This window comes from Oncorhynchus mykiss, chromosome 24 (genome assembly GCF_057628025.1).
Source record: "Oncorhynchus mykiss isolate SJ-2025 chromosome 24, ASM5762802v1, whole genome shotgun sequence".
In the NCBI taxonomy this organism is placed as follows: Eukaryota; Metazoa; Chordata; class Actinopteri; order Salmoniformes; family Salmonidae; genus Oncorhynchus; species Oncorhynchus mykiss.
In genome coordinates, this window is record NC_143045.1 from 10,399,486 (window position 1) to 10,427,448 (window position 27,963).

The 27,963-nt window shown below is 42.7% G+C and overlaps 3 protein-coding genes across 7 annotated transcripts; 1 reads left to right on the forward strand and 2 right to left on the reverse strand.

Moving 5' to 3' along the window:
- Positions 1–2,040: 2,040 nt before the first annotated feature.
- Positions 2,041–5,240, forward strand: LOC110503679 (uncharacterized). Of its 4 annotated transcripts, none has more exons than XM_090218232.1 (5): positions 2,041–2,469; positions 3,034–3,936; positions 4,132–4,264; positions 4,474–4,551; positions 4,645–5,240. In XM_090218232.1, exons 2-5 carry the CDS (start codon positions 3,035–3,037, stop codon positions 4,828–4,830), a joined length of 1,299 nt encoding a protein of 432 aa, XP_090074358.1. In that variant the 5' UTR covers positions 2,041–2,469; position 3,034; the 3' UTR covers positions 4,831–5,240. The 4 variants fall into 4 exon arrangements, with proteins under 4 accessions (XP_090074358.1, XP_021437808.2, XP_021437807.2 ...); XM_021582133.3 differs by having other exon boundaries at positions 2,041–2,232; XM_021582132.3 differs by having other exon boundaries at positions 2,069–2,897.
- Positions 5,241–5,323: 83 nt separating this feature from the next.
- Positions 5,324–14,380, reverse strand: LOC110503680 (membrane frizzled-related protein-like). The gene is made up of 13 exons (XM_036961834.2): positions 13,891–14,380; positions 13,649–13,766; positions 10,667–10,798; positions 10,129–10,293; positions 9,747–9,966; positions 9,287–9,417; positions 9,042–9,167; positions 8,749–8,825; positions 8,459–8,607; positions 6,968–7,098; positions 6,549–6,683; positions 6,280–6,407; positions 5,324–5,860 (listed from the first exon to the last, which is right to left on the reverse strand). Exons 1-13 carry the CDS (start codon positions 13,942–13,944, stop codon positions 5,636–5,638), a joined length of 1,791 nt encoding a protein of 596 aa, XP_036817729.2. The 5' UTR covers positions 13,945–14,380; the 3' UTR covers positions 5,324–5,635.
- Positions 14,381–21,645: 7,265 nt separating this feature from the next.
- Positions 21,646–27,683, reverse strand: pnkp (polynucleotide kinase 3'-phosphatase). Of its 2 annotated transcripts, XM_021582136.3 has the most exons (18): positions 27,406–27,683; positions 26,965–27,088; positions 26,613–26,659; positions 26,205–26,492; positions 25,749–26,015; positions 25,422–25,501; positions 25,222–25,279; positions 24,977–25,084; positions 24,774–24,845; positions 24,312–24,360; positions 24,070–24,140; positions 23,664–23,756; positions 23,436–23,532; positions 23,286–23,347; positions 23,050–23,159; positions 22,785–22,872; positions 22,460–22,527; positions 21,646–22,145 (listed from the first exon to the last, which is right to left on the reverse strand). In XM_021582136.3, exons 2-18 carry the CDS (start codon positions 27,086–27,088, stop codon positions 22,025–22,027), a joined length of 1,803 nt encoding a protein of 600 aa, XP_021437811.1. In that variant the 5' UTR covers positions 27,406–27,683; the 3' UTR covers positions 21,646–22,024. The 2 variants fall into 2 exon arrangements, with proteins under 2 accessions (XP_021437811.1, XP_090074360.1); XM_090218234.1 differs by lacking the exon at positions 27,406–27,683 and having other exon boundaries at positions 26,965–27,405.
- Between the last annotated feature and the right edge of the window lie 280 nt (positions 27,684–27,963).

Below are 27,963 nucleotides of genomic sequence, written 5' to 3' on the forward strand. Positions count from 1 at the left end.
AGTTTCAACTGTTCTCCCTGCGGCTATGGAACCCTGACCTGTTCACCAGACGTGCCATCCTGTCCTGGACCTGCTGTTTTCAACCCGCTCTCTTGCTCCCTCTCCATCTCTCTCGCACCTGCTGTCCAGACCTCGGAATGCTTGGCTTTGAAAAGCCAGTTGACATTTACTCCTGAGGTGCTGATCTGTTGCACCCTTTACAACCACTGTGATTATTATTTGACCCTGCTGGTCATCTATGAACATCTTAAAGATGCCTTAATGGCCACGTACTCCTATAATCTCCACCCAGCACAGCCAGAAGAGCACTGGCCACCCCTCAGAGCCTGGTTCCTCTAGGTTTCTTCCTAGGTTTTTTTCCCCCTAGCCACTGTATTTCTACATCTGCATTGCTTGCCCTTTGGGGTTTTAGGATGGGTTACTGTATAAGCACTTTGACATCTGATGTAAAAAAATGGCTTTACAAATACATTTGATTGAATCACCATTTTATTTCAGTGGGTCATCTCTTTGAAAGAACTTCCAAGCCTATTCACAATGATTTTGGTCTGGATGCTGATAGGGAAACTTGCTGAATGATCAAATAAATTATGAATGTCATTGTATGCTGTAGTGTTAAGATTTCCCTTCACAGGAACTATGGGGCCTAGACTGAACCATGAAAAACACCCCCAGACCATTTATTCCTCCTCCACCAAACTTTACAGTTGGCACTATGCATCTGGGCAGGTAGGGTTCTCCTGGCAAATACAGTTATTTATTTTTATTTCACCTTTATTTAACCAGGTAGGCAAGTTGAGAACAAGTTCTCATCTACAATTGCGACCTGGCCAAGATAAACAAAGCAGTTCGACACATACTCCATGTGTAACTCTGTCGTTGTAAAACAAACATACAGTCAATAATACAGTAGAAACAAGTCTATATACGATGTGAGCAAATGAGGTGAGATAAGGGAGGTAAAGGCAAAAAAAGGCCATGGTGGCAAAGTAAATACAATATAGCAAGTAAAACACTGGAATGGTAGATTTGCAATGGAAGAATGTGCAAAGTAGAAATAAAAATAATGGGGTGCAAAGGAGCAAAATAAATAAATAAAGTAGGGAAAGAGGTAGTTGTTTGGGCTAAATTATAGGTGGGCTGTGTTATAATTATAGTTATAGTGCTTATGTTGCTTGTAAAGGCAGTTTAACTCTGTAGTGAGTGTTTAAACAGAGGACAGGCGGTCCCGTTCTGTGAGCTTGTGTGGCCTACCATTTCGCTGCTGAGCCATTAATGCTCCTAGAGGTTTCCACTTCACAATAACAGCACTTACAGTTGACCGGGGCAGCTCTAGCAGGGCAAAATCTGACAAACTGACTTGGAAAAGTGTCATCCTATGACGTTGAAAGTCACTGAGCTCTTCAGTAAGGCCATTCTACTGCCAATGTTTGTCTATGGAGATTGCATAGCTGTATGCTCAATTGTATACACCTGTCAGCAAAGGGTGTGACTGAAATAGCCAAATCCACTAACTTTTGTGTTTACACACACACACATAAAAATAATATGAATTACGTGATCGGATTATGCCATACTAATGACATAAGATTTGCATAGTGGAAAGTCTGGGAAAAGTTGGGAACAAATGAGTTAAGAGTTTTTGTAAAACGTGGTCACAAATGTAAAAAACTGAGGGAGAGTTTACAGAAATTCATTTACCAAAATGCATCTGCCCAGTTCTTCCAGTAAATGTTGTTTTGTAAAATATTCCGTGTAAAATTGTTCAAAGTTGTCATTGTGATTAGAGCTGTGTGATTTGTTAAACATAACAATCTATGGTTTTTGTTTGGTATACATTTTTTGTGAAAAATCTAAGTCTCATAGAAGTTGTCACCGTGGAATTGCCCTGCTTCAAATAAGAAATGAGTAAATATTTTCTTTTGTAAATAATAACTTCACATAAATGTATAATACTTCATGGTTTGACAGGCCTTATATTATTTGTGGTATGGCATCTCTAAATGGTTGATATCGTTTCACCTCGTGAGGGCAAGTGATGACATTCAGCTTTTTCAGGGACATATTTGGTACTGGCGCAGTAGCTAGCTACTATAGATGTCCAAGGGGAGGCGTCTACCGCTATGCAATATTTATATTGTTGTTTAGAGAGGTTGTTGGGAGAAGAACCGGGGGATTCATTAACCTCCGTTTCTTACTGGACCTGGAATAAGATTGGGATCCTTTTGAGATGTGACTAACTTTATTTTTTTCGTACTAGTTGCATGATAAAATAAAAAAACTTGATAGCATTTGCTAACCGGCTAGCAAAATGTGTTTGACAGCTAGGGAACATTGCCTAACCAGCTAGCTACAACGTTAGCTATATCTAGCTAGCCACCAATGACGAGAATCGGATTTGTTTGACAACTTCGGTAATAGCTAATGTTAACTTCAAACCATTTTTTAAGTAGCTGAATTCTAAGAAAGGTAACGTTGAATAGTGTTGGTTGTCAAACTAGCTGGCCATTTGCCAGATTATGCATTGGGCTAGCAGCTAACGTTAGCTTGCTTGCTGACAGCAACTTGAATTTGCAGCGTTGTTGCACAATGTTAGCTACAGATTACATAATGTGCAATCAGGAAAATGACCCATGTCACACTTTTATATATATATATATATATATATATAAACAAATGCAGTACTTTGAAATAGTTATTCCCAAACCTCACTTCGGGGACCCCCAGACGTGTCAAAATTGTGTTGTTCAGAAGTAACGTTAGCACACCTGATTCACTTAAATTAATTAAGGGCTTGATTAATTGGCAAGGTCTAATCAGCTGTACATGCTTTGGAAATGCATGGAACTGCGGGAGGTCCCAGAGGAGCGGTTTGAGAATCACTGCTGCAGGGAAGAGTGAGGACAACCTATTTATTTGTACTGCACTCATGTCAAAATAGGCTTACTTTTTTTTTATTGACATAAGTTAACCAATGAGCCTTGTATAGTGGAGCAAAGGAAATTATTATTTTGTCTCATCTCTATTTTCAAGAATGTTCAGGAGTCCACAAATTCTGGCCTTGACATGCCCTGTCAGAACCCTACTGCTGCTGTCTGTCAGAGACCCCCGCGTGCCTGCCCTACCTGAACACGCCTGTCAGAGGGGGAATGGACCCAAAGCAGGGAGAAGTCTCTGTCAGGGGGATGGAGGGGAGGAGGCAGTGCCCCTCTCATCAGCCGTCTCTTCACACCTTGTTAGCAGAAGCACCTCTGGTTGTGAAAGCTGTCTCCTTAACACCGCACCTCAACACCCCTTACAAAAAGCCACCCCTCCCAACCGACCTCAATTGTCTCAGGACTCTAGCTTTGTCTCTTTGAAACATACACCACGACTGCAGGTGATAGTAGCATGTGACCCTTGGAAAACCACTTCATTGGAACATTTGGACAATTCCAAAGCCACCGAATGTTCTAGCGACCGTAAGTGCCTTCTACAAAGGAGGCAAACTGACAATGGTAGCCAATGTTTGTCTGCTGAGGTGAAGGTCAACATCACATTCAGTGTTAAAAGTAATAGTTACAGTCCTGTTCAAAGTGGCAAGATTCACAAGGACATTTTTCACAGACTGCTTGTGTCCACACCCAAACAGTGGACTGTGGATCCCCAGCGACTCCTTTCACTCCAGAGCCAAGGCCTGCACCAGTCTGCTGCCTCCGGCCCTGAGGGTGCCCTGAGGGAGTGCCTTTCGCTGGTGAACGAGGCGCGCTGCCGGCAGAGCCTGGAGCCTAATGTGGCTCTGTATGAGAAAGACGTCCGGGGGGAAAGGGGGCCCAATGAGGCCCAGTGGAAGTGGGCGTCTGTGCTGGTCTCTCTTTGCTCTGTGGAGGGAGAGCCCGCCTTCCTGTTCACCCTCAGATCCACAGCACTGAAGGGCAGACACAAGGGCGACGTCAGGTAACCACAGACTCCTGCACCATTCCCACTGCTTTTGGGCTATTTAATGTTTGACATATGATGTCATGACATAACTTAACAACTCTGAAAATGACAACTTTGTTAGTGTGTTTTGAGAAAAACATTGTCTTATAAATGAATGTATGAAGTTGTATAGAAGGCTGGAAATTGACAAAGTGCTGTGTGAATGTCCAGTTTTGCAGGAGGCAAGCGTGACCCCTCGGACAAGGACGTTGTGGACACCGCCCTGAGAGAAGCTTGTGAGGAACTGGGCATCACTGTGGCAACAAACCAAGTGTGGGGCGTGCTGAAACCAATCCGGGATATGGTGAGGACCTTAACCCTAACCATAATCCCTCATGATCCCCATTCATCTCTATGTGACGCACTGACACACACCTAGTAGCTCCCCTCTGCGCTAGAACAGTTGAGATGCTGTAGTATTCTTTCAGTGAAACATTTCTTAATATGAATATGTCTTCATTATGTAAATTGTTGATCTGCCGCTTATCCTAATCATTGCACATTTTCTCTCAGTCTGGAATGATGATAGCCCCTGTACTGGCCAACCTCGGCCCCCTGGAGGCGCTGTCGTTCAAGCCAAATCCTGCCGAGGTACAGTTACAAGGACTCTGTTTGCCTTTGGGCTGAACTAACACGAATGCCAACTAACATGGCGTTAAAATGACATTTCTCATTCTCTCTCAGGTAGAAGAGATTTTCACCCTGTCGCTCTCCCACGTATGCAGTCCCCAGAATCAGGGATACACCCACTTCCGTACCGGTGAGCGCTACGGATACACCCTGCCCGTGTTCCGCAACGGGAAGCACCGCGTGTGGGGCCTCACTGCTGTGGCCCTCGAACACACGCTCAAACTCATCACGCCGCCATGACAACCAATCATTGCAGCCATCACTACTGTTTTTTTGTAAAGTATAGTGTAAGTGTGATTACGGAATAATTGAATTATTTGTTTCATATGTGAAATTGATCATTGGGGCTTATGTATCAATTGAGGACTTCTTATAATCAATGTATCCCATATACTGTAAGCATATATATTGATATATTGAATAAATGAGATATCAGGTAGGTAAGGAACAATCAACTTCCATGTCAAAACCACTTTGGATTGTAATGTCACAGTATTTTGTCATACTGACATAATCTGAGGTTCTCCCTGGAAAGGTCAAATCTTTACAGTTCATTCATTCACTAACTGTATGAAGGTAAGGCACCATCTTTCGGTGTGTCAGAAAATGCAATAAAAATGTGTTACGATTCTATCCTTTTTTGAAACATACAGGTATTGTCTCGGTCAAATTCATTACACAAAAAATGTATGGTTCAGTCACACACATTTGCAAAACATCGAGCTACAGTATGTCAAAATCAGCATTGTTTTTATTAATATGTACATTTATTTTCTATTCCCATGTTAACTCCAACCGGTTCTGTTCCATACATCTGTATTATGCTGTACAAGGCTAGAACCATAGCGTCTGCAGAAGTGTAACATTGTGATTATTTTTGCATGTAAAGGTCCTTAGATGATGATCAGTGTCCAAGTGAGACTGCAAGACTCCTTGAAAAGATTGGAGCTTTGATGGTATTCTTAAGAGTTCTTATAGTCCTGTGTTGGATTCATCTCATAACTATGGTTGTACTGTAGCAAATGAATGGGGCAGGTGCTATACTTCAAGGGCTGGAGCACTCCATAGGGTCTTGGGAGTCAGGTAGCAGGTGGCAGTTGAAGGGCCAGCTGAAGGTGAAGACGTCCAGGGCCTGACTACACTGCTGCGCTGCCCAGGAGCACACTGAGCGGCAGGGCTGCAGCACCCCACCCTGAGGGCTGCAGTGGGGCATGAACATCCCACACACCAGCCTGCGCAGGGGCTGGAAACACGCCAGCTCCATCAGCACCTGGTAATGACCACAAACCACAGAGGAGAGAGTTATAGAGTGGCTGTACAGTATCTACCTCCATCAGAATCAAACACTTAAAGGAGGTCTGGACATCCCTTTTAGGGTCTTATTCAGTGTGTAGTTGGTTTATCGTGGATGAAACAACATATTGCTATGCACCAGTGGAGGCTGCTGACGGGAGGGCGGCTCATAATAATGTCTGGAATGGCTTGAATGGAATGGTATCAAACACATGAACACCATGTGTTTGATTCCATTCTGGCCATTATTATGAGTCATCCTCTCCTCAGCAGCCTCTACTGCTATGCACCTATATTAAGTTACAAACAATGTTCAAGTTAACTAAAGACACATTAAAGAAAAATGTATATTGTTCTGTGTGGTTGTGTGTTGACAGGCCAGGTGTGCGTTCTCACCATGTACTGACGGAGCAGCGTGGCTGCCTCTCTCTGGTCAGCGATGGACAGCCAAATGTTGGGGAAGGAGGTGTGGTTGTAGCTCAGGCCCTGACACATCTCCACCTCGATGGGCTCACAGGACAAGCCTGGGGGAGAGGTATGATACAAATACAGAAAACATTACTAATCTGTCATAATGGAGTAATTCTACTTGAAAGCGTAGCAGTTGTGTTATTGCTGTAGGAATCAAACCAATATGATGGGTGTCTTGTGTATTGTTGGCTCACTGAAAGTGGGATAGGTCGAGTTGTCACAGTTGTGCTCATCTGTCCCGTCTGCACAGTCAGTCCAGCCATCACACAGCCACTCCTGGTGCAGGCACTCTCCACTACTGCAGGCAAACTGAGTAGGACTGCATGTTCCTGTCCCAAACAAGTAAACAGGTGATACACTTCTCGTATTTCCAGTGTAATTCCTTTAACTAAACCACTTTTAGATGTTTTAATAAATTGGCTTATTTTCTACGTTTACAAGAGCATAACAGACTAGATACAGGGAGACCGATCTGGGTCATGTTCAGTAAGGAGGAAACGTTTTGAAACAGAGTGAAACAAGGATGGTCCTGTTGCTAAACTTTTTGCTACGGTCTGTCCTACTGAACACCACCGATGTGTGTGTGTGTGTGGGGGGGGGGGGGGGGGCTCACTCTCAGAGAGGGAGATGGCCTGGTAGGACGCGTTGAAGCCACTGTCTGCCACACCCTCGTCAGCCACAAATACCACGGTTATCTGAGGCCCAGAGGAGATCAGCTCAGGAGGCAGGCTGGTGCCACAGTACCTGGGACAGGATAGAGAAGGAACACTAGTGCTGGTTGTGGTACATTAACAGTAGTACTGTGTTACAAGCTGTTGTACAGTAGGGTACAATTGGCCTGGTCCCAGATCTGTTTGTGACCATGTTCTGTTTCGCAACCGTAGGAGTCCCCACCACAGGCTAGCCTACTACAGGCTACACTGTCTTATCAAGGAAGAGTGCTGTTACTGTTGTGAATGTTTTATGGTACACATACAGTACCAGTCAAAAGATAGCCACACCTACACATTCAAGGGTTTTCTTTATTTTTACTATTTTCTGCATTATAGAATAATAATCAAAAAGACATCAAAACTATGAAATAACACATATGTCATATGTCATATGTCAAGTGTTAAACAAATCAAAATATATTGTCCTGTTGAAAAACAAATGATAGTCCTTATAAGCGCAAACCAGATGGGATTGCGTATCACTGCAGAATGCTGTGGTAGCCATGCTGGTTAAGTGTGCCTTGAATTCTAAATAAATCACTGACAGTGTCACCAGAAAAGCCCCCCCACTCCATCACACCTCCTCCTCCATGCTTCATGGTGGGAACCACATATGCAGAGATAATCCGTTCACCTACTCTGCATCTCACAAATACACGGTTGTTGGAACCATAAATCTCAAATTTGGACTCATGAGAGCAAGTTTCATCATAAGGCTTGATGGTTTTTGCGACTTCACTTGAAGACACTTTCAAAGTTCTTGAAATTTTCCATATCGACTGACCTTCATCTCTTAAAGTAATGATGGACTGTCATTTCTCTTTGCTTATTTGAGCTGTTCTTGCCATAATATGGACTTGGTCTTTTACCAAATAGGGCTATCTTCTGTATACCACCTCTACCTTGTCACAACACAACTGATTGGCTCAAACAAAATTCCACAAATTAACTGTTAACAAGGCACACATGTTAGTTGAAATCCATTCCAGGTGACTACCTCATGAAGCTGGTTGAGAGAATGCCAAGAGTGTGCAAAGCTGTCATCAAGGCAAAGAGTGGCTACTTTGAAGAATCTCAAATATAAAGTATATTTTGATTGATTTAATACTTTTTTGGTTAATACATGATTCTGCATGTTATTTCATAGTTTTGATGACTTAGAAAACAGTAAAAAAAAATTGTACAAATAAAGAAAAACCCTTGAATGACTTTTGACTGGTTCTGTATTCATGTCACATACTGTCTGTCATACAACACCTACGCTTGATTTTAGAACATTTCATTTGCCTAGATGTACTTGCTTTGAGCATTCCTTTTTTCAACCCTTCTGAACTAATTCATTGGTAGTGTATGAAATAAAAACATTGGGAAGCTATTATAATAGGTCTTACCGTCCGAGTACTCTGCCGGCCCCGGTATCAGCACTGTCACGCACCTCTACATAGTCAAACTCACACACGTCCTGAGTCTCCAGACTGAAGTTATGGAAACTCAGCCTGATCACATGACCCTCCTCCACAGAGATCTGCCATGTGCACAACTGACAGAGAAATAAGAGTAGATTAAACATACTTTACCATGGTAGGATTTCATGAAGTCTATTCTGGGTATATGGCTGGGTATGTCAATTAGATATGATGCATGTTGGTGACAGTTTACTAGATCAGGTGTAGGTAGGTACCTGTTGTTGAGGGTAAGGCTTTGGGTGGTTTGGACTCGCCAGGTAGCCGTAGAGTCCAGTCTTTTGGCCCCCACACTCTGTTCAACAACATAGCAAAAAACGGTGATGTTTAGTTTCGCATAGATAAGCAAACGATTGCCCTTTTACTAGAATTGATTACCAGGCTTCCTCACGACTGATGAGCGAGACTTAGGAGACTACCATTTTGCATTATTTTGCTATGAGCTGCTGTATGTATGCAGATGACTCACTATGATGCTGAGTGTGTACTGTGCTGTACACCCTGTTCTTACCTTTGTGCTTGTGGCTGCAGTTGGCCTCATCAGAGAGGTCATGACAGTTGGGCTGACCGTCACACACTGACACAGGCAGGATGCAGCGCCCGTGGTCACACATAAACTCCTCCCTGGAGCAGCTCTCTGAGAACAGACACACACATTGCTGATGGTATATGTTAATGTACTGTGAAAATACATGTTTCCTGAAGCAAAGATCAGTTCAGTGTGTCTGTTGATTCTACCTCTGACCCCGTACTCACTCTGTTCAAGTGTGATGGCGTGGTACTGGGCGATAAAGCCACTGCCTCCGATGCTCCCGTCAGAGCGGAAGGTCACCCACACAGTGCTGCTGTTGGTGTTCACAGTAGGGGGTGCCACGTTGCCGCAGAACCTAGAGTGGAGATAACGTTCACTTTTAAAATGTCAGCCACAAAAGGAAATCATAATGCATCTTTATTCTTCACCTAAAATCCCTCAACAGCAGAACCGCAAAATATTCAGGGCCAGAAAGTAGGCAGAGTTGCCATCTATACAGAACTTGTATGCCACCTAGTTGCCACAGTGTGTCATGAAGAGTATGATTTTTCAAGAGGCTGTCATGCATTAGGTTCAGAAGTGTGTAAAACATGCCCATAGTCACTTATGTTAATCTGATCCTGGATCTGTGATTAGAGGCATCTTCCACCTTGAACAAGTTTAGATACAGTATGTTTGACCCACCTGGTGACAACAGAAGGCTGCTCCGTCTCCTCCTGAACCTCCAGCCAGTCAAAGAGGCAGGGGGATGGTCCTTCTATGGTCAGAGAGGACACATGGATCTGGACCAGGGATGGAGGGCGCGCCCGTATCACCCAGACACACAGCGAGTCCGGGGGATACGATCCAGGGTGGTTGGGGGAGCTAAAGCTGCCCTCTGAGGCTGTCAATACACCCCCACAACCTGAGACAGACAAACAGTGAAAGAAGTACAGGGTAGTGTATTACTGTATTATTATTGTATTGTATGTATCTGTAAGTAAGTACATATCTGTAAGGTACAATCATTGGAATATAACTACTTATTCTATTTTTATGGATACAATTGTAGTAGAAAAATACTCACTAGTTTCAGGGGTAGGGTATCTGGCTGGCTGTGGGGCCACTGTAATGTCCCTCTGACTGTGGTTGGTGGAGGTTGTGGGTAGATCACGAGGCAGTCCATCTCCAGTCAACAAGTCCAGGGGATTGGTCGACACCACTTCCCCATCCACACTCTGCCCCTTTAGCTCTGTGTTGTGAAGAACCCAGTGAGAGATAGAGTAAGAGGACATTAGTGAATGGCACAAGCTTGTGATGTGCACAAGTACTGCACTGCCATTCCATGCTCAAGGGACCATATAGTATATGAATTGGCAATGCTAGTTTAAATAAGGATATTGTGTCCATAATTATGTAGGTGTCTATGAGATTGAGATTTTTTTCTTTAGGGTCCTTCCAGATTTTTTGAGAGATGAGTGAAATGTATGTACACCATGCTCAGTGAACACTTTCTGTTGAGGATCAGAGGTCCCACTGTTCCACCCATAGAATGACATGGATTTATAGTATCTGTGTGGTACCACTCCTCCCACTGCCCCCCCCCCCCCCCCCCCCGCACTCACGTGTGAAGATGAGCACCAGTGCCAGGCCCAGAGCTGCTACCAGGAGCACAGCTGCAACAGAGACCACCACGGCCCCCCAGCTACACCACGGGCCCCGCAGACGCATCACACACACACTGAACACACCTCGGACTGGGACACACACACACGCACACACACACACAGGGAGGAAAGACATGGGTGGTTGAGGAAACTTGGAAGGGGGAAAAGGGGAAGGGGGAAAAAGTAAGGAACTTGTCTGTCGGCCCTGCATTAAAGACCTAAATTGTGATAAATAAAAAAAGATACCAGTTTCATTTAAGGACCAAAAAAGTGACAGCTGTGCCATATATATTGCATCATTCTTAAATGGCCAAACTGAGCAATGATGGGAGAAGGGCCTTGGTCAGGCAGGTGACCAATAACATGACGGTCACTCTGACAGAGCTTTAGAGTCCTCTGTGGAGATGGGAGAAGTTTCCAGAAGGACAACCATCTCTGCAGCACTCCACCAATCAGGCATTTATGGTAGAGTGGCCAGACGGAAGCCACTCCTCAGTAAAAGGCACATGGCAGCCCGCTTGGAGTTTGTCAAAAGGCAGCTAAAGACTCTCAGACCATGAGAAACACAATTCTCTGGTCTGATGAAACCAAGATTGAACTCTTTGGCCTGAATGCCAAGCGGAATGTCTGGTGGAAGCCTAGCACCATCCCTACGGTGAAGCATGGTGGTGGCAGCATCATGCTGTGGGGATAACCCTAAGCACACAGCCAAGACAACTTAGGAGTGGCTTCGGGACAAGTCTCTGAATGAACTTGACTGGCCCAGCCAGAGCCCGGACTTGAACACGATCGAACATCTCTGGAGAGACCTGAAAATAGCTGTGAAGCAATGCTCCCCATCCAACCTGACAGAGCTTGAGAGGATCTGCAAAGAAGAATGGGAGAAACTCCCCAAATACAGGTATGCCAAGCTTGTAGAATCATACCCAAGAAGACTCAAGGCTGTAATCGCTGCCAAAGGTGCTTCAGCAAAGTACTGGGTAAAGGGTCTGAATACTGTGTGATATTTCAGTTTTTTAATTTTGTATATATTAGAAAAAATGTCAAAAACCTGTTTTTGCTTTGTCATTATAGGGTATTGTGTTTACATTGATGAGGGAAAAAAACGATTTCATTAATTTTAGAATAAGGCTGTGACCTAAGAAATGTGGAAAAAAATCAAGGGGTCTGAATACTTTCCGAAGGCACTGTATATACAGTACCAGTCAAAGATTTGGACACACCTACTCATTCCAGGGTTTTTATTTATTTTTACTATTTTCTACATTGTAGAATAATAGTGAAAACATCAAAAATATGAAATAACACATATGGTAAAAAGTGTTAAACAAATCAAATCATATTTTATATTTTATATTCTTCAAAGTAGCCACCCTTTGCCTTGATGACAGCTTTGCACACTCTTGGCATTCTCTCAGCCAGCTTCATGAGGTAGTCACCTGGAATGCATTTCAATTAACAGGTGTGCCTTGTTAAAAGTTATTTTGTGGAATTTAAAAAAATCATAATTCGTTTGAGCCAATCAGTTGTGTTGTGACAAGGTAGGGTTGGTATACAGAAGATAGCCCTATTTGGTCAAATATCAACTCTATATTATGGCAAGAACAGCTCAAATAAGCAAATAGGAACAGCATTCCATCATTAATTTAAGACATGAAGGTCAGTCAATACAGAACATTTCAAGAACTTTAAAAGTTTATTTAATTGCAGTCGCAAAAACCATCAAGCAATATCATGAAACTGGATCTCATGAGGACCGCCACAGGAAAGGAAGACCCAGAGTTACCTCTGCTGCAGAGGATAAGTCCATTAGAGTTACCAGCCTCAGAAATTGCAGCCCAAATAAATGCTTCACAGAGTTCAAGTAACAGACACATCTCAACATCAACAGTTCAGAGGAGACTGTGTGAATCAGACCTTCATGGTCAAATTGCTGCAAAGAAACCACTACTAAAGGACACCAATAAGAAGAAGGGACTTGCTTGGGCCAAGAACACGAGCAATGGACATTAGACAGGTGGAAATCTGTCCTTTGGTGTGATGAGCCCAAATTTGAGATTTTTGGTACCCACCGCCGTGTCTTTGTGAGACATAGAGTAGGTGAACGGATGATCTCCGCATGTGTGGTTCCCACCGTGAAGCATGGAGGAGGAGGTGTTATAGTGTGGGGGTGCTTTGCTCGTTACACTGTCAGTGATTTATTTAGAATTCAAGGCACACATAACCAGCATGGCAACCACAGATTTCTGCAGCGATACACCATCCCATCTGGTTTGCGCTTAATGAGACTATCATTTGTTTTTCAACAGGACAATGACCCAAAACACCACCAGCCTGTGTAACGGCTATTTGACCAAGAAGGAGAGTGATGGAGTGCTGCATCAGATGACCTGGCCTCCACCATCACTCGACCTCAACCTTATTGAGATGTTTTGGGATGAGTTGGACCGCAGAGTGAAGGAAAAGCAGCCAACAAGTGCTCAGCACTTCAAGACTGTTGGAAAACGATTCCAGGTGAAGCTGGTTGAGAGAATGCCAAGAGTGTGCAAAGCTGTCATCAAAGCAAATATAAATATATTTTGATTTGTTTAACACTTTTTTGGTTACTACATGTGTTATTTCATAGTTTTGATGTTTTCACTATTATTCTACAATGTAATAATGAAAACCCTTGAATGAGTAGGTGTGTCTAAACATTTGACTGGTACTGTATATATTTACAAAAATGTTGATCTACCCCCTAAATATTTTATTTTTATTTTTTTACTTTCAGTTAGAACCTTCCTGTCCCTCCTAGAATCTTTGTTTCCACTTTCCAATGGTGTAATACAACAGCTAGATCAAATTGAATAGGTCTTGGCATCTGAATCAACCAATCTTGTTGCGTATCCAACTCCGGTGTGATGTTATGGAACAGGGAAACTAGGTTGTCAGACTCACTGATTGCAGCTGGGCTCTTTACTGGCTCTAGGGCCATGGCAGTACTGGCAGAACTGAATCCTTCCACTTTCTCCTCACGCTCACCATCAAGCTCAAATGCAGGGTTGCAGAAAACATTCTGTGAAAAGCAAAGACAACTGGTATAACATGGAACGCCAAGTAACTTTCCACCATGAATGCAAAGTTGCTATCAAAAATTGGAACCAGAATTCCAGGCCCACACAAGCTATCGCTGTCCTCACCTTGTAAATGTCAGAGGATTCTGAGTAAACAGATACTTCGGTGAGGTCTGTCATCTTTGGTTAAAGTTCCGTTTCAGTCTTCCAGGGAAACATTGAGCACCCACATCCTAAGACCTACTCCAGTGTAGTCAAGTGTTGTTGTTAAGAGCTCATCAACAACATGTTTGTTGGAATGCGAAAGGAGAAAAGGTGACTTTGAAACGTTTCAGCAGGAAAGCTCAATGTGACAGATAAAAAAAGCCTGTATCACCCCAGAGTGATTGAGTCATAATTCTGTTACGAATACCAAAAATATATGTCTATATACATCCACAATGTAAAATAATCCCACAAGAACAAAATATTTAGTCCACCAATTTCAGGTTTAAAATCCGGTGAAAGTGCCCCCAAGTGTTTCTCCTTTCATCACTTTATTAAGTCATGGCGTGTATGTGTGTGTGAGGTAGGCAGATGTGCAGTCTGTTCTTGTTTTGTTGAGGGTGAGTAATTTGTTATAAAAGACGCATAGAACTCCCTTCACAGTGTTCCACAAAGCCGAGTCAGCTGAGAGGACTGAGCTCTGGGGCAGGAGGGGGGTTGGGTGGAGTGAGGTGTAGGGGCCACTCAGAGAAAATTCTCCATGATACACATAATGACCATCTAATCTCCTAAATTTTTTCTCACACACTAACACACACACTAAACATTGGCAAGCACAAACTGAGTAATTTGCTAATCATACAGTGTATTGTCAGCATGGCCCTAACTTGGGGTGAAGTTGGGACCGTGTAGTGGAACTGCGTTAAAAGGATTTGCAGTCAGATTTAAGTTTTTGTTTTACAACCCACATTTCTCCTTTCCATTCATAGTCGTCCCCTTCATTACTGACTCGGTAGACGATGCAACGATTTCTAAATATCAGAGGCTATTTGAGTCTCGAAGTAAAATATTACAGTTAAAATAAAGATCCCAACACATGAATAATAATAATAATAATAATAATAATAATAATAATAATAATGTTATAAATGTGTAATAAATGTAAATGTAAAGTGAACTCACCCAGTTCTGAGAAAACATTACTCAATCCATGCTTTTGTGTTCGCTGGGGTTTGTTAATGGACTCATCAAATAAGATAACTACTTAGTAGCATGTAGACATATATTTTTAGTCAGACACCATCAGAGACTGACAGGAATAAACAGATACTTGTCATGCATGCTGTCACTCTGTTGTTGTGTGCGGCCTTCTCCTTCGTCTCTGTCAAAGAGGGTGAGTACTGAGATGGTAAGGGAGATACAGGAGTCAGAAGTTACTGTTACAAACAACACCATACATGATCTCTCAGTAATGTTTTTGTATCTCAGTAAAATGTTGCATTTCCTTCAGACATACAGTACCAGTCAAAAATTTAGACACAGCTACTCATTCAAGGGCTTTTCTTAATTTTTTGCTGTTTTCTACATTGAAGAATAATAGTGAAGACATAAAAAATATGAAATAACACATACGTATCATGTAGTAACCAAAACAGTGTTAAACAAATCAAAATATATTTTCAATTCTTCAAAGTAGCCACCCTTTGCCTCGATGACAGCTTTGCACACTCTTGGCATTCTCTCAACCAGCTTCACCTGGAGATCCCACATATGCTGAGCACTTGCTGGCTGCTTTTCCTTCACTCTGCGGTCCAACTCATCTCAAACCATCTCAATTGGGTTGAGGTCGGGTGATTGTGGAGGCCAGGTCATCTGATGTAGCACTCCATCACTCTCCTTCTTGGTCAAACAGCCCTTACACAACCTGGAGGTGTGTTGGGTCATTGCCCTGTTGAAAAACAAATGACAGTCCCACTAAGCGCAAACCAGATGGGATAACGTATCGCTGCAGAATGCTGTGGTAGCCATGCTGTTTAAGTGTGCCTTGAATTCTAAAAAAATCACTGACAATTGCACCAGCAAAACACCCCCACACCTCCTCCTCCATGCTTCACGGTGGGAACCACACATGCGGAGATCATCTGTTCACCAACTCTGCATCTCACAAAGACATGGCTGTTGGAACCAAAAATCTCATATTTGGACTCATCAGACCAAAGGACAGATTTCCACCGGTCTAATATCCATTGCTCATGCTTCTTGGCCCAAATAAGTCTCTTCTTATTGGTGTCCTTTAGTAGTGGTTTCTTTGCAGCAATTCAACCATGAAGGCCTGATTCACACAGTCTCCTCTGAACAGTTCATGTTGAGATGTGTCTGTTACTTGAACTCTGTGAAGCATTTATTTGGGCTGCAATCTGAGGTACTGGTAACTCTGGGTTTTCCTTTCCTGTGGCGGTCCTCATGAGAGCCAGTTTCATCATATCCGCTTTATGTTTTTTTGTGACTGCACTTTAAGAAACGTTCAAAGTTCTTGAAATGTTACGTATTGAATGACCTTCATGTCTTAAAGTAATGAAGGACTGTCGATTCTCTTTGCTTATATGAGCTGTTCTTGCCATAATATTAGCTTGGTCTTTTACCAAATAGGGCTATTTTCTGTACCACCACTACCAGTCTGCCAGTCACATTCTGTTAAAGGTCCCATAAAGCACACATATCCCTGGGTTGCTCCTCTTTTCAGTTCGCTGCAGCTAGCGACTGGAACGAGCTGCAACAAACACTGAAACTGGACAGTTTTATGTCAATCTCTTCATTCAAAGACTCGTGGACACTCTTACTGACAATCCCAGAACAACAGCAAAGGACCTTGTGAAGATGCTGGAGGAAACAGGTACAAAAGTATCTATATCCACAGTAAAATGAGTCCTATATTGACATAACCTGAAAGGCTGCTCAGCAAGGAAGAAGCCACTGCTCCAAAACCGCCTTAAAAAAGCCAGACTATGGTTTGCAACTGCACATAGGGACAAAGATTGTACTCTTTGGAGAAATGTCCTCTGGTCTGATGAAACAAAAATAGAATTGTTTGGCCATAATGACTGTCATTATGTTATGAGGAAAAAGGGGGAGGCTTGCAAACCGAAGAACACCATCCCAACCGTGAAGCACGGGGGTGGCAGAATCATGTTGTGGGGGTTCTTTGCTGCAGGAGGGACTGGTGAACGTCACAAAATAGATGGCATCATGAGGGAGGAAAAGTACGTGGATATATTGAAGCAACATCTCAAGAAAAGCTTGGTCGCAAATGGGTCTTCCAAATGGACAATGATCCCAAGCATACTTCCAAAGTTGTGGCAAAATGGCTCAAGGACAACAAAGTCAAGGTATTGGAGTGGCCATCACAAAGCCCTGACCTCAATCCTATAGAAAATGTGTGGGCAGAATTGAAAAAGCGTGTGCGAGCAAGGAGGCCTACAAACCTGACTCAGTTACACCAGCTCTGTCAGGAGGAATGGGCCAAAATTCACCCAACTTATTGTGGGAAGCTTGTGAAAGGCTACCCATAACGTAGTGGTGATCCTAACTGACGTAAAACAGGGAATTTTTACTAGGATTAAATGTCAGGAATTGTGATAAACTGACTTTAAATGTATTTGGCTAAAGTGAATGTAAACTTCCGACTTCAACTGTATATATTTATTTATTTTTATCCCAGCCCCCATCCCCGCAGGAGGCCTTTTGCCTTTTGGTAGGCCATCATTGTAAATAAGAATTTGTTCTTAACTGACTTGCCTAGTTAAATAAAGGTTAAATAAAATAAAATACTTTGTCACAACACAACTGATTGGCTCAAACGCATCAAGAAGGAAAACAATTCCACAAATGAACTTATAACAAGGCACACCTGTTAATTTAAATGCATTCCAGGTGATTACCTCATGAAGCTGGTTGAGAGAATTCCAAGAGTGTGCAAAGCTGTCATCAAGGCAAAGGGGGGCTACTTTGAAGAATATAAAATATGTTTTGATTTGTTTAACACTTTTTTGGTTAATACATGATTCCATATGTGTTATTTCATATTTTTGATGTCTTCACTATTATTCTACAAATGTAGAAAATAGTAAAAATAAAGAAAAACCCTTGAATGAGTAGATGTGTTCAAACTTTTGAGTAGTACTGTATGTCTATATTTCAGCCACGTGTCTGTATTTCAGTAATGTGTGTGGATCATTCCCATCGACTTGGTGCCTTTGAAGAAGTGTAACTTGGTCAAAAAAACGTTTGATTTCACCTATTTTTTACATTTTGTCATGAAGAGCACATGTTCAACTTCATAAAAAACAAGTTTTCCCATCTGAAGATGTTAAATGAAAAAATGACAGGGTAAGGACCTGTTAAAAGTGCCAAATAAAGTAACAGTGTTGACCGCAACAGGGTTGACCGTAACAGGGTGGAGGATTTAATCTTAAATCAGTCATGAATCCCCTTGTGACAGGGGGAAAGGGAGCTTGTTGTGAGCAGCAGGGAGTGGCAATTTAACAATTTCTAGCCTGTCTGTCTATGGATAACAGGGTAGACCTGTTATGTGCCAAATAAAGTAACAGGGTTGACCGTAACAGGGTGGAGGATTTAATCTTAAATCAGTCATGAATCCCCTTGTGACAGGGGGAAAGGGAGCTTGTTGTGAGCAGCAGGGAGTGGCAATTTAACGATTTCTAGCATGTCTGTCTATGGATAACAGGGTAGACCTGTTATGCTCAATCCACTCAGTTTTCTGACACTAAACACCAGAAAATGTCCAAAAAGAGCAGAACCAGCTCACCTGATTTGACTATTAGATGTTCAATGTTTCTTTTGAAGAAAAAAAAAACATTTTAAAAGGAAGCTTTCACCATATAAAAACAAGAGTTCAGTTCATGTTACAGGGTTGACCTTAAAATGAGGGACAGATGTAAATGATTCACGAGAGACAGAGTTTTGGCACATTAGCAAATCTTTATTTATACATTTTTTTTTATTTATTGAATTTCCGATGTGGTCTATATTAAAGGGCACTTTATTTAATATAACAGGCTTTTAAAATGCAATATTGGTGCACAATTTCTACTTAAAATATCAACGTGACTGTATTTAAGTAATGTGACTGTATTTAAGTAATGTGTCTGTATTTCAGTGATCTTCTTGTATTTCAATGACAAGTGCACTTTATCATTAAAAAAATACATCTGTTTTAAAGTCTTTTTGTGTGGTATATTTAGCAATAGAATGGCTAAACCAAGTAGAATGAAGTCAAAAATGTAATAGTGATGACACAAAGTGTGACCACGTGTTTGGATCCACCAAGAAAGCCTATACCAGGCCGTGGCATGTGAACGTCACCACTGTAAGCCTTATTGATCATAACATGGAAGACTGTACACAATAAACACTATCAAAGACATACCTAAGTACAGTACCAACGAATCTACAGTAAAATGAAATCCTCCATTTAACCCTATTCTCTCAGGTTCAGACTGGCGCTAAGTCTGAGACCTGACAAGGCTCCATCATGACCCAGAACTGGATCCTGACCGCAGCACACTGCTTTTCTGCCATCAGATTTGAGGTGAAAGTGGACCAAGAGAAAGTGACTGTGAAGCATGGTCAGTACCCTACCCAATTGCACATTGGTCTCTGCATTGACCTCACAATGTTTTTGGGTCATTTGGCAATGTGTCTGCCCAATTAGAAATACCAATCTAGAACACAGGTTATAGATAAGAGACGACTGATTATTTAGATAAGACTACTGATTATTCAGATTATTAAAAAGGTGATGTCTATTCTGCCTTTCATCCCTAAGTAATGCTTACTAATAAGTATCATACTCATGCAAATGTCCCCCAGGTTATGAAGGAAAGGTGTTAGCGAAGGTGTTGTCTGTAAACCCGCACCCACAGTACAACATTGATGGACTCAGCGACAAGAACATGAAAGACTACGACATTGCTCTGGTTAAGGTTGAAACGATCAAGCTGTCATGGACATCAAGGTGGGTTGAGCAGCAACACTATCTCATGACATAATTCCCTTATGAATTGCTCTCATTCCAAACCACCACAATTCCATCTACTTGGCCAACTCATTAAACAGCAATGACATTGTTACGCACTGTTACAATATTAGCATGAGTACTTTATTGCACTCTATTCTTGTCTAACTACATGACTTCTTGTACCTCCCTGTGTTTATCTGGTATGTGTTCTCTACAGGCCCATCTTCTTGACGTGTACCAAGCCCGCCAGCCGAGCCATGAAGATGAGTCCCAACTCTGTGAACAACACGGTAAGATGACTGCTCCTCCTCCTCAACAAGTAGACGGAGTGCAATAGCTTTTTTTTAGCTTGACAAGCCAGACTCAACTAGTTATCCAAGTTGAACTCGTTCCTGATAGAGCGAAAACAATCAGAGTACTGCTGGACATGACAGGTGTCATCCACCCATGAATCATTTCATGTCTAGGCTTGACTCAAGTTCTATGTCTAGTATATACACCCACCACCCCCGTTCATGAAAATGGATCGCTCAGACAGTGACATGGTCGTTGCTTGCTATATAGAGCAGGCAGACTGGCATTGAGGCATTCAGTTACTGTTCGATTGAACGTTAGAATGGGCATAGTGACCTAAGTGACTTTGAGCGCGGGGTGATCTTTCCAGTACCAAACCAAAAACATCCAGTCAGCGGCAGTCCTGTGGGCGAAACAGCTCGTTGATGTGAGTGGTTTAATAAATAAACTGCCGAGTGTATGATAACTGGTTAATGTGTGTGTCTGCAGAGAGAACCCTGCTATGCCTGCAGGAGACCGGAGCCTACTTCATCAACAATGGGTCTACAGTCAAGGATGCGAAACGCAAGCACACATTCATACAGGGAGTAAGGTTAGCGGTGCTCTACAACCAAACACACATTCACAAAGGTCATAGGTCAAATCTAACAGGCCTTCTAGATTGTAATCTCTAGTGTTGGCTCTACCTTTACCACTATTTGAATATGAAGAGTGAACAGTGGTACAAATGTACAGTGTGAATAAGTTTTGTTTGTCTTCATGTACTGTATGCCTGTACATTATGTCTAATTGATGTGCATGTTTGTGAAGGGTGGAGAGTTAATTAGCAGCACCATTGTTTGATGTTCCTATTTGCAGAGGAGGCCTGACTGTGTTAAACAGGCTGTGAACACACTTCTAACTCCTCACAATGCAACTTTGAATGAATACGTGCCAGACAGGTTTCTCTGTTCGGGCGGATCTGCCAATCATATAGATGCTGTATCGTGCAAAGGTAAGTTTGTAGGAATACACAGCATGGGAAGTCACATTACACAACTCGGAACACATACATTCATTAATATACAAATAATATGATAAACCTTTATATTATTCTCATGCATGATATGATCCAACTTTTCCCAACAGGTGACTCTGAAGGCGCGCTGTTCCTTCTTAACAGACTGCGGTATTTTCAAGTGAGGAACTCCCCCCTTCCACAAAATCTTCTCCATGATAAGCAAACAGAACAATAACAATCTACCGGTATCTGGTGTTTTGTTCCATTAGGCAAAGCTATGTCTACTTTTTGTACGGTTCTATTCGATCTTTCATACAGGCTGGAGTAGTGAGCTGTGACACCAAGAATGTATGCGAAGCCCAAGACAGAAGTGACAGGCAAGAGACTTCCACATTAGTGCCATGGGTAAAACAGCACCTGGGGAAGGAGTTGGAGTTTCTACCCATGTGGACGGCTGAGTTTCAACTAGGATTGTCATGAAAATATTGCTTTACGGTGGCATGCTAGCAGAAAAACATGCATTCAGTTTCCCTACTTTACAGAATAGGATCCATTGTAAAACAAATTCAATTAATAACAATTTATTAAAATATACAATTAATAAAACATTGTTCATGTTTTTTTTTTTTTTTTTTTACTTTTTAGGCTTTCTGGAAACAAGTACTGTTATATCTGACCAGAAAACACGATACGAAAATATGAAACTCAAGCCAATCAAACAAAAATACTGATGTGTGCTGTCTGCTGTGGTTACATTTAGTTAAAACATCTGCACCTTCAAAATGTATGTAGCGTAATAGCAATGATTTGTTGATTAGCAGCAGGTAACTAAATAGTTTATCTACATACAGCCACAGCATAGAAAAATGTTGGACTGGTACGACTGCCAGATTATTTTCCAATAACAATCTGATGAATTTTAGGTTGGAATACCAGCCACCCAATCAGCCTTCAGAGAACTGCCTGAAGAGGGCCTCTGATTGGCTGTCTGTAAAGGTTGGGACAAAATGAATTTGCAGGATTTCTGAAAAGCCTTCCGAGAGACTGGGCGCCACAAACTTCTTCCTGTGTGGAGAGAAAGTCTGTTCAGAGTGGGCATATACATTCAGACATGCATTTATTTTACACGACATACATATATGCTGCGTTTATACAGGCAACCCAATTCTGGCCAAAAGACCAATTAGTGGAAAAAGATCAATCAGATCAGATCTTTTGCCAAAAGATCAGAATTAGGCTGGCTCTGTAAACACAGCCATAAAGACATATGTTATATTAGTGCGCTCTGATCTTTTCAACCCATTGTAGAGGCCAGTGAATCCCTACGTTGAGAATGTGATGCTGTGAAGTCCCTTGATATAACATCCAATGTCACTTACTTGTAACTGTGGAAGATCATGTCATTGACTTTGAGGTGCTTGGTGGTGGAGGGGGCCATCTCACGGAACTGTACAGCACAAGAAGAGCCCAAAAATGAACACTATGCATCAGGGCAGTACCTCAGAGCCTATATTGAACTGGGTGTATCCCATGGCCTGTACAATGGAAATTGAACCAGATGGTTGTCGTTTAAGTCCCAGGTTGGGCTATTCTGTGTGTACGATCAGGTCGCAAGTTCATGTCACCCTCTACTCTGAACTGCTGAAGAATGAATCATGTGTAGTCTGGTATATACAGTTCAGTAGAGGGAGAGAGGAGACCTACTCTGTTGTTGTGCTTGGCCTGCTCCAGGGAGGCAGAGAAGTTGAAGCACCGACAGGACACGCCCAAACTCTGGCTGACGTCAACATACCTGGAGGGGGACAACGTATAGAAGGTACATGTTATTCCCTACAAACACACTCAATCAAATATCTCTGGTTTGGTTCATGCATGATTTACCACTCTCTGATATGTAAGTGGTTTAGGTTGTTCATGAACTGCAAACCAAAAGTGCTCCACACACTAGTAGGAGCACAGAGACGGGTACCGTTTGCGAGACTCAAGGTCTGGGTTGGTGTTATCCACCGCCACGCTGCGCCCCTCCTTCAGTGCCCGCTCACAGGCCGAAACACAGCTCTGCCAAGAGCCCAGGGTATCCTGACAAACACAGGTCAGGTCAGTGTGTGTATATGTGTGTGTGTGTGTGTGTGTGTGTGTGTGTGTGTGTGTGTGTGTGTGTGTGTGTGGATGTTAAGAGAGCCAACAGCACACTGATCCACTCACCCGGTTCACGTACACGTAACCTTTGGGGACGATGTGTGTGTGGAAAAAGGTTGATTTCCCGGCTGGATAAAAAAAAAGAAAGAAGGGAGAGGGTCGTCAGTAAAGAGAGAGGGAGGATGGCAGAAAAATAAGGAATGCACGTCCACTTACAAGCAGGGAAACCCACGGCAATGATTACTTCCTGCTTGGTGGAGGTGAGGCAGGCACTGGGCGGGTCATATAGACGGGCGTTAGAGTCACATTTCCTCTGGAGAGAGAGAGACACACACACACACAGTCAGATGTGCAAGTGCACACACATACATACAGAGGCTTCAAAAGCTTCACATATGCATTCTGTGCAGACAGAATACCACAGATATCCACTCGGTTACTCACAGGGTCAAATGGAGGAAGACTGAAGGGGGCGGTCTTCCAGCCCAGGAAGAACTCCTCTGGAGTGTGGAACTGCAGTCCAAGGTTCAGAGCAAACTAGTCGAGAGGGAGAGAGAGAAAATCAGTGTCAGGCATTATTAAGATATGCAATGCTTGCAGGTACAACACCTGGTCATAAACTGTATCTACACCATAGCAAGAATGAACCTTTCACACAGTCAGTAAACACAGAACATTCTTCTCTGCTGATTTGTCTCTACTGAGTTTTATCATATTGAAATTCCTCATTTCAGCCCACTATTTGGGACACTTTGTTGTTTGTGTATGAAGATGTGCTAGAACTAGAGGTCAGGACAGACTGGTCGACAAGTGAACAGACTGGTCTAGAGGTTAGCGCTGGTGCTCTCACCAGTCGGTCACTGCAGGAGAAGTCCTTCTTCTTCTTGCCAGGAGCCCAGTTAACAGGCCGTCCCGCTGCATCTGTGGCAGAAGAGAGGGAAAGGTCTCAGGCTCTCAGCTGCTGGAGGGCGAGTACACGTTCATCAAACGTGACCATAAGCAGCACATCACTTACAAGAGTCAGGATAAGAATAGGCTAAGTAAGAGGAAGACGTTATGTTGCTATGGGTTGTTCTGTTGTTGTTGACTCACCTCCCACATAGAGACTCTGGCTTTTGTCTACAGCCACGCCGCCATTACCCTGAGAGAGGAAAAACATGATGAACCATGTTTGTTGTTTCAAGAGGTTGGGAGCAGGGGAAAATACATTTCTAGATGGACAAATTTCTATTCCCATTCTATTTATTTCCCACACCATGCCCTTGCTGAAGTATGAAAATATAAACACTCACTACTGTAAGTTGCTCTGGATAAGAGTGTCTGCTAAATGACTTAAATGTAATGTAAATGTTGAAGCAGTGACTGGTCTATGTCATGACTCACCAGGGTAATGTGGTCCGAGTGGATGACAAACAACTAGACAATGCTAAATGGAGCTGGCTTTGTGAACCTTTTGCGACACACCTGTGTTGAGGTGGTTTGTAGGACACAATCGTCGTCTACATGTAATCCCTATTCACAATGTCTGATATGATGCGTGCCTTATGGTCTCACCTTCTCACACAGGTGCTCCCACATCCCCATCACTGGCTTCCTGTAGATCCCAGGACCAGACGCCACAAAGACCTGAGACACACATACACAGTTAAAGGTGTCCACATCTGAATTACACACAATAAAACACTGACAAACACATAGATACAATAGTGAATCTGCTTTCAAGCGCCATTTTTGTGTTTAAATGTTTCTTGACTAACCTGTACGGGGAGCTGTAATGTCTTCAGAATGGTCTCCACTTTAGACTTGAAATCCTCAGGCTTCAGTTTCCCCCTAGATATACCCATCTGATTGGTGAAAAACACAACCTGGGAGGGGCAACAGAGACATGGTTAGCTATTCATCTAGCCACATATTACCATTAAAAGGATGGATAAGAAATATTTCTTGTTGAACAGCTTTGCCGTGTCCATGCTTGACAAAACATTTATATGTTTGCTTCTACCTTGTAGCCTTTCTTTAATAAGCTGGCCAGTTTGGGTTGGATCTCGGGAAAGAGAATCCTGTAAAGGAGATAAGAGAACAAATAAAGGCAAGGAAATTACTCAAGTCAAGAGATGAGGAAGAGGGATGAGGAGAGAGAAAGCAAAGCGAGAGGAGGCCAGACGCAGAGACGCAACTTGACAGAACAGCAGACTGACTGACCTCCAGTCATCTGGGCTGGTGGGAAACACTTTGCCAGAATTGGTGGTGATGATACACCCGTCAATGTCGAATCCAGCAATCTGGGCCAGAAAGAAAGATGGGTCGGCCTTAAAGTGATGTTACTAAAAGTAATTGTGTTTGTACTGCTTGATTGAAAGCGAACTTTGAGACAATTAGATTGTTGGTGGAAACAAATGTAGGCCTAAAACGTTTTCATCCTTGGATGGCCAAAGTAAAATTATATTCAGCATCTCATTCAAACAACACACAGACTCATTGGCTTAAATCAAATATTGAGTTTTACAGAATTACCTAGTTAGCTCTTACCTTGGTGCTTCCAGTGACGCCAACAGCAGTGTAGATCATGAGGTTTCCAATCTGCTGCCAGTGGCTTCGAGAACAGGCTGAGACTGATGCCTGCTGTTGGACACAGTCTCTGCTAGCCCCTGAAGCACTCTCTGACATCTCCTGGAGCTGTCGGAGCTTCTCCTCAACAAGCTTCTCAGCCTCGTCCTCGCCCCCACTGTCAGAGCCTGTAGTCCTCCTACGCTTCTCCTGCAGGGGCTCCTCAGAACTGTGTGGCCTCTTGGATGCCTGAGTGAAAAACAAAAATGCAACCATGGTCAAACTAAACTTCACTTAAATTGGAGGTTGGCATTGAGAAAACATGGGGCATTTTGAACAGTTGAAGTGATACGTTAGGTCCTTTCGGTTACTCCAAATATTGCTAGACAAATTAAAATGCATGCCATTTTCTCAGTTAAGATGAACGTGTTCTCATACCTTCTTGGGAGAGGAAGCAAAAAAGTCTTGGATGCTGCGTTTGGGAACTGTGCTTTGAACCTCCCTCCCTCTGTCGTTCTTTCCTCCTTTTGTCTTATCCAATGCTTTCAACCTTTCTACAACCTTCCCCTTCTGGGCAGAGGATGAGGAGGTTTCGTTGGAAGCAGAGAACTGCACTCTGAAGGGGTGGCTCTGGTTAACCAGGTAGAGGGTGCTGTCATGGGTCAGTCGGCCAGACTGGCCTCTACCAAGACTCTCACTTCCCAAGGATGAGGGGTTGGGGCCAAGCTGAAGAGGAAAACTATACTTTGACAGCAGTTACAGACAGGTTAAGCAGTAGTGTTGAGTGTGAAACTAAGATAAGAGAGCGTTGGCCTCAACAACAGGCACAATGTAATAATTTCATACCTGTGTTACAAGTACCTCCTTGTCTGCATAACAGGCCACCAGCTTCACTAGAAGGAATATGACACATTTTAGATAGTTGTGCAGTTTAGATAGCTGGCTGGAGTAATCCCACCGGACACCGCAATTAAAAAGCAGCATCCCAATAATCTCTCCTTTCTCCTGAAGCTTACTCTTCACACATTTAAACACATTGAACTGGTGTACGCATGGGCAAGAGGGAGTTTCCATATACCATTAATTTATTTTTAAATCCATGAAGGGAAGTGAACAAGTGCACACTTTCGGAGGTAAGATAAATAATTAGAACATGGCCATTGGTACGTATCTAACGTTAGCTAGCTAGTCCTCTTACCCTGGTGTCTGGAGCACTTCTTGTCAATAACTCCAGTCTCTGGACCACGACCTAGGATCACGGCTCGGCCATCGGCTAGTGGGACACGAGCGCCGGATGCACTGACTAATGTGCACTGCTGCATCTGCAAAGACAAGAGACAGTAGGATGTAGGGAAAAACAAATAACGTAAGGTGTCCATAACATATCGGTTTACAATGGGTGTAACATTAATTAGGCATGTCAAATGTTTCTTAAGTCAAGAACCGAGCAGCAATTCTAAACGTAACTTTACGAAGTGTTGAAGGATTATAGCTAGCTTTATAAGTTAAAAAGCTAGCTACTGGCTAGCCATGTTTGAGTAAGAGGATTATTCTCTTCTAAATAATCTATGGTTAAAAGCCAAGGCCAAGCTTTGCATGGTGAACACATCCACATCAGTCATTCAAAAGTGTACTCAACGTTTTCAGTTCACAATCACAACCAGACAAGAGGAGGAATTGAATATTGCCGAGAAATAGGCGGAAAACTTTAAAGGTAGCACGTTCCAACTTTCATTGGTCCGTCACAAAAACACTTTCGTTTAGAAACATCCATCTCATATTTGGTTCCGACCCTAGTCTGGGCTTGTCTTTCCGCGTGTTTTGTCATCTTACCCTACAGTTAACTAACTATTCGTTTTCCTCAATAGGACTGTTCACACTGGTGGAGTCAGTCTCAGAAGGGCTATTAGAATACCCTGCCTGTCGAAAAAACGGTTTGTCAAAACAGACATCTGACTCGCCGAGGTTTACCTCATTCATAGACGCTAACTGCATATTGACATATAATCTTCTGGTCGGGAATGCTTTAGCACATATTGACATAGTATATTCTGGGCGGGGGTGTTTTGTTAAGATCCCCGACGCTCGTTCTGAATGTTAAAATGCATTGCTTGCAGTACGGTTTTGGAACATAAGGAACTTATCTTTCACATCAGCAATAAATTATATATATATATATATGTAGTAATTTAATTTT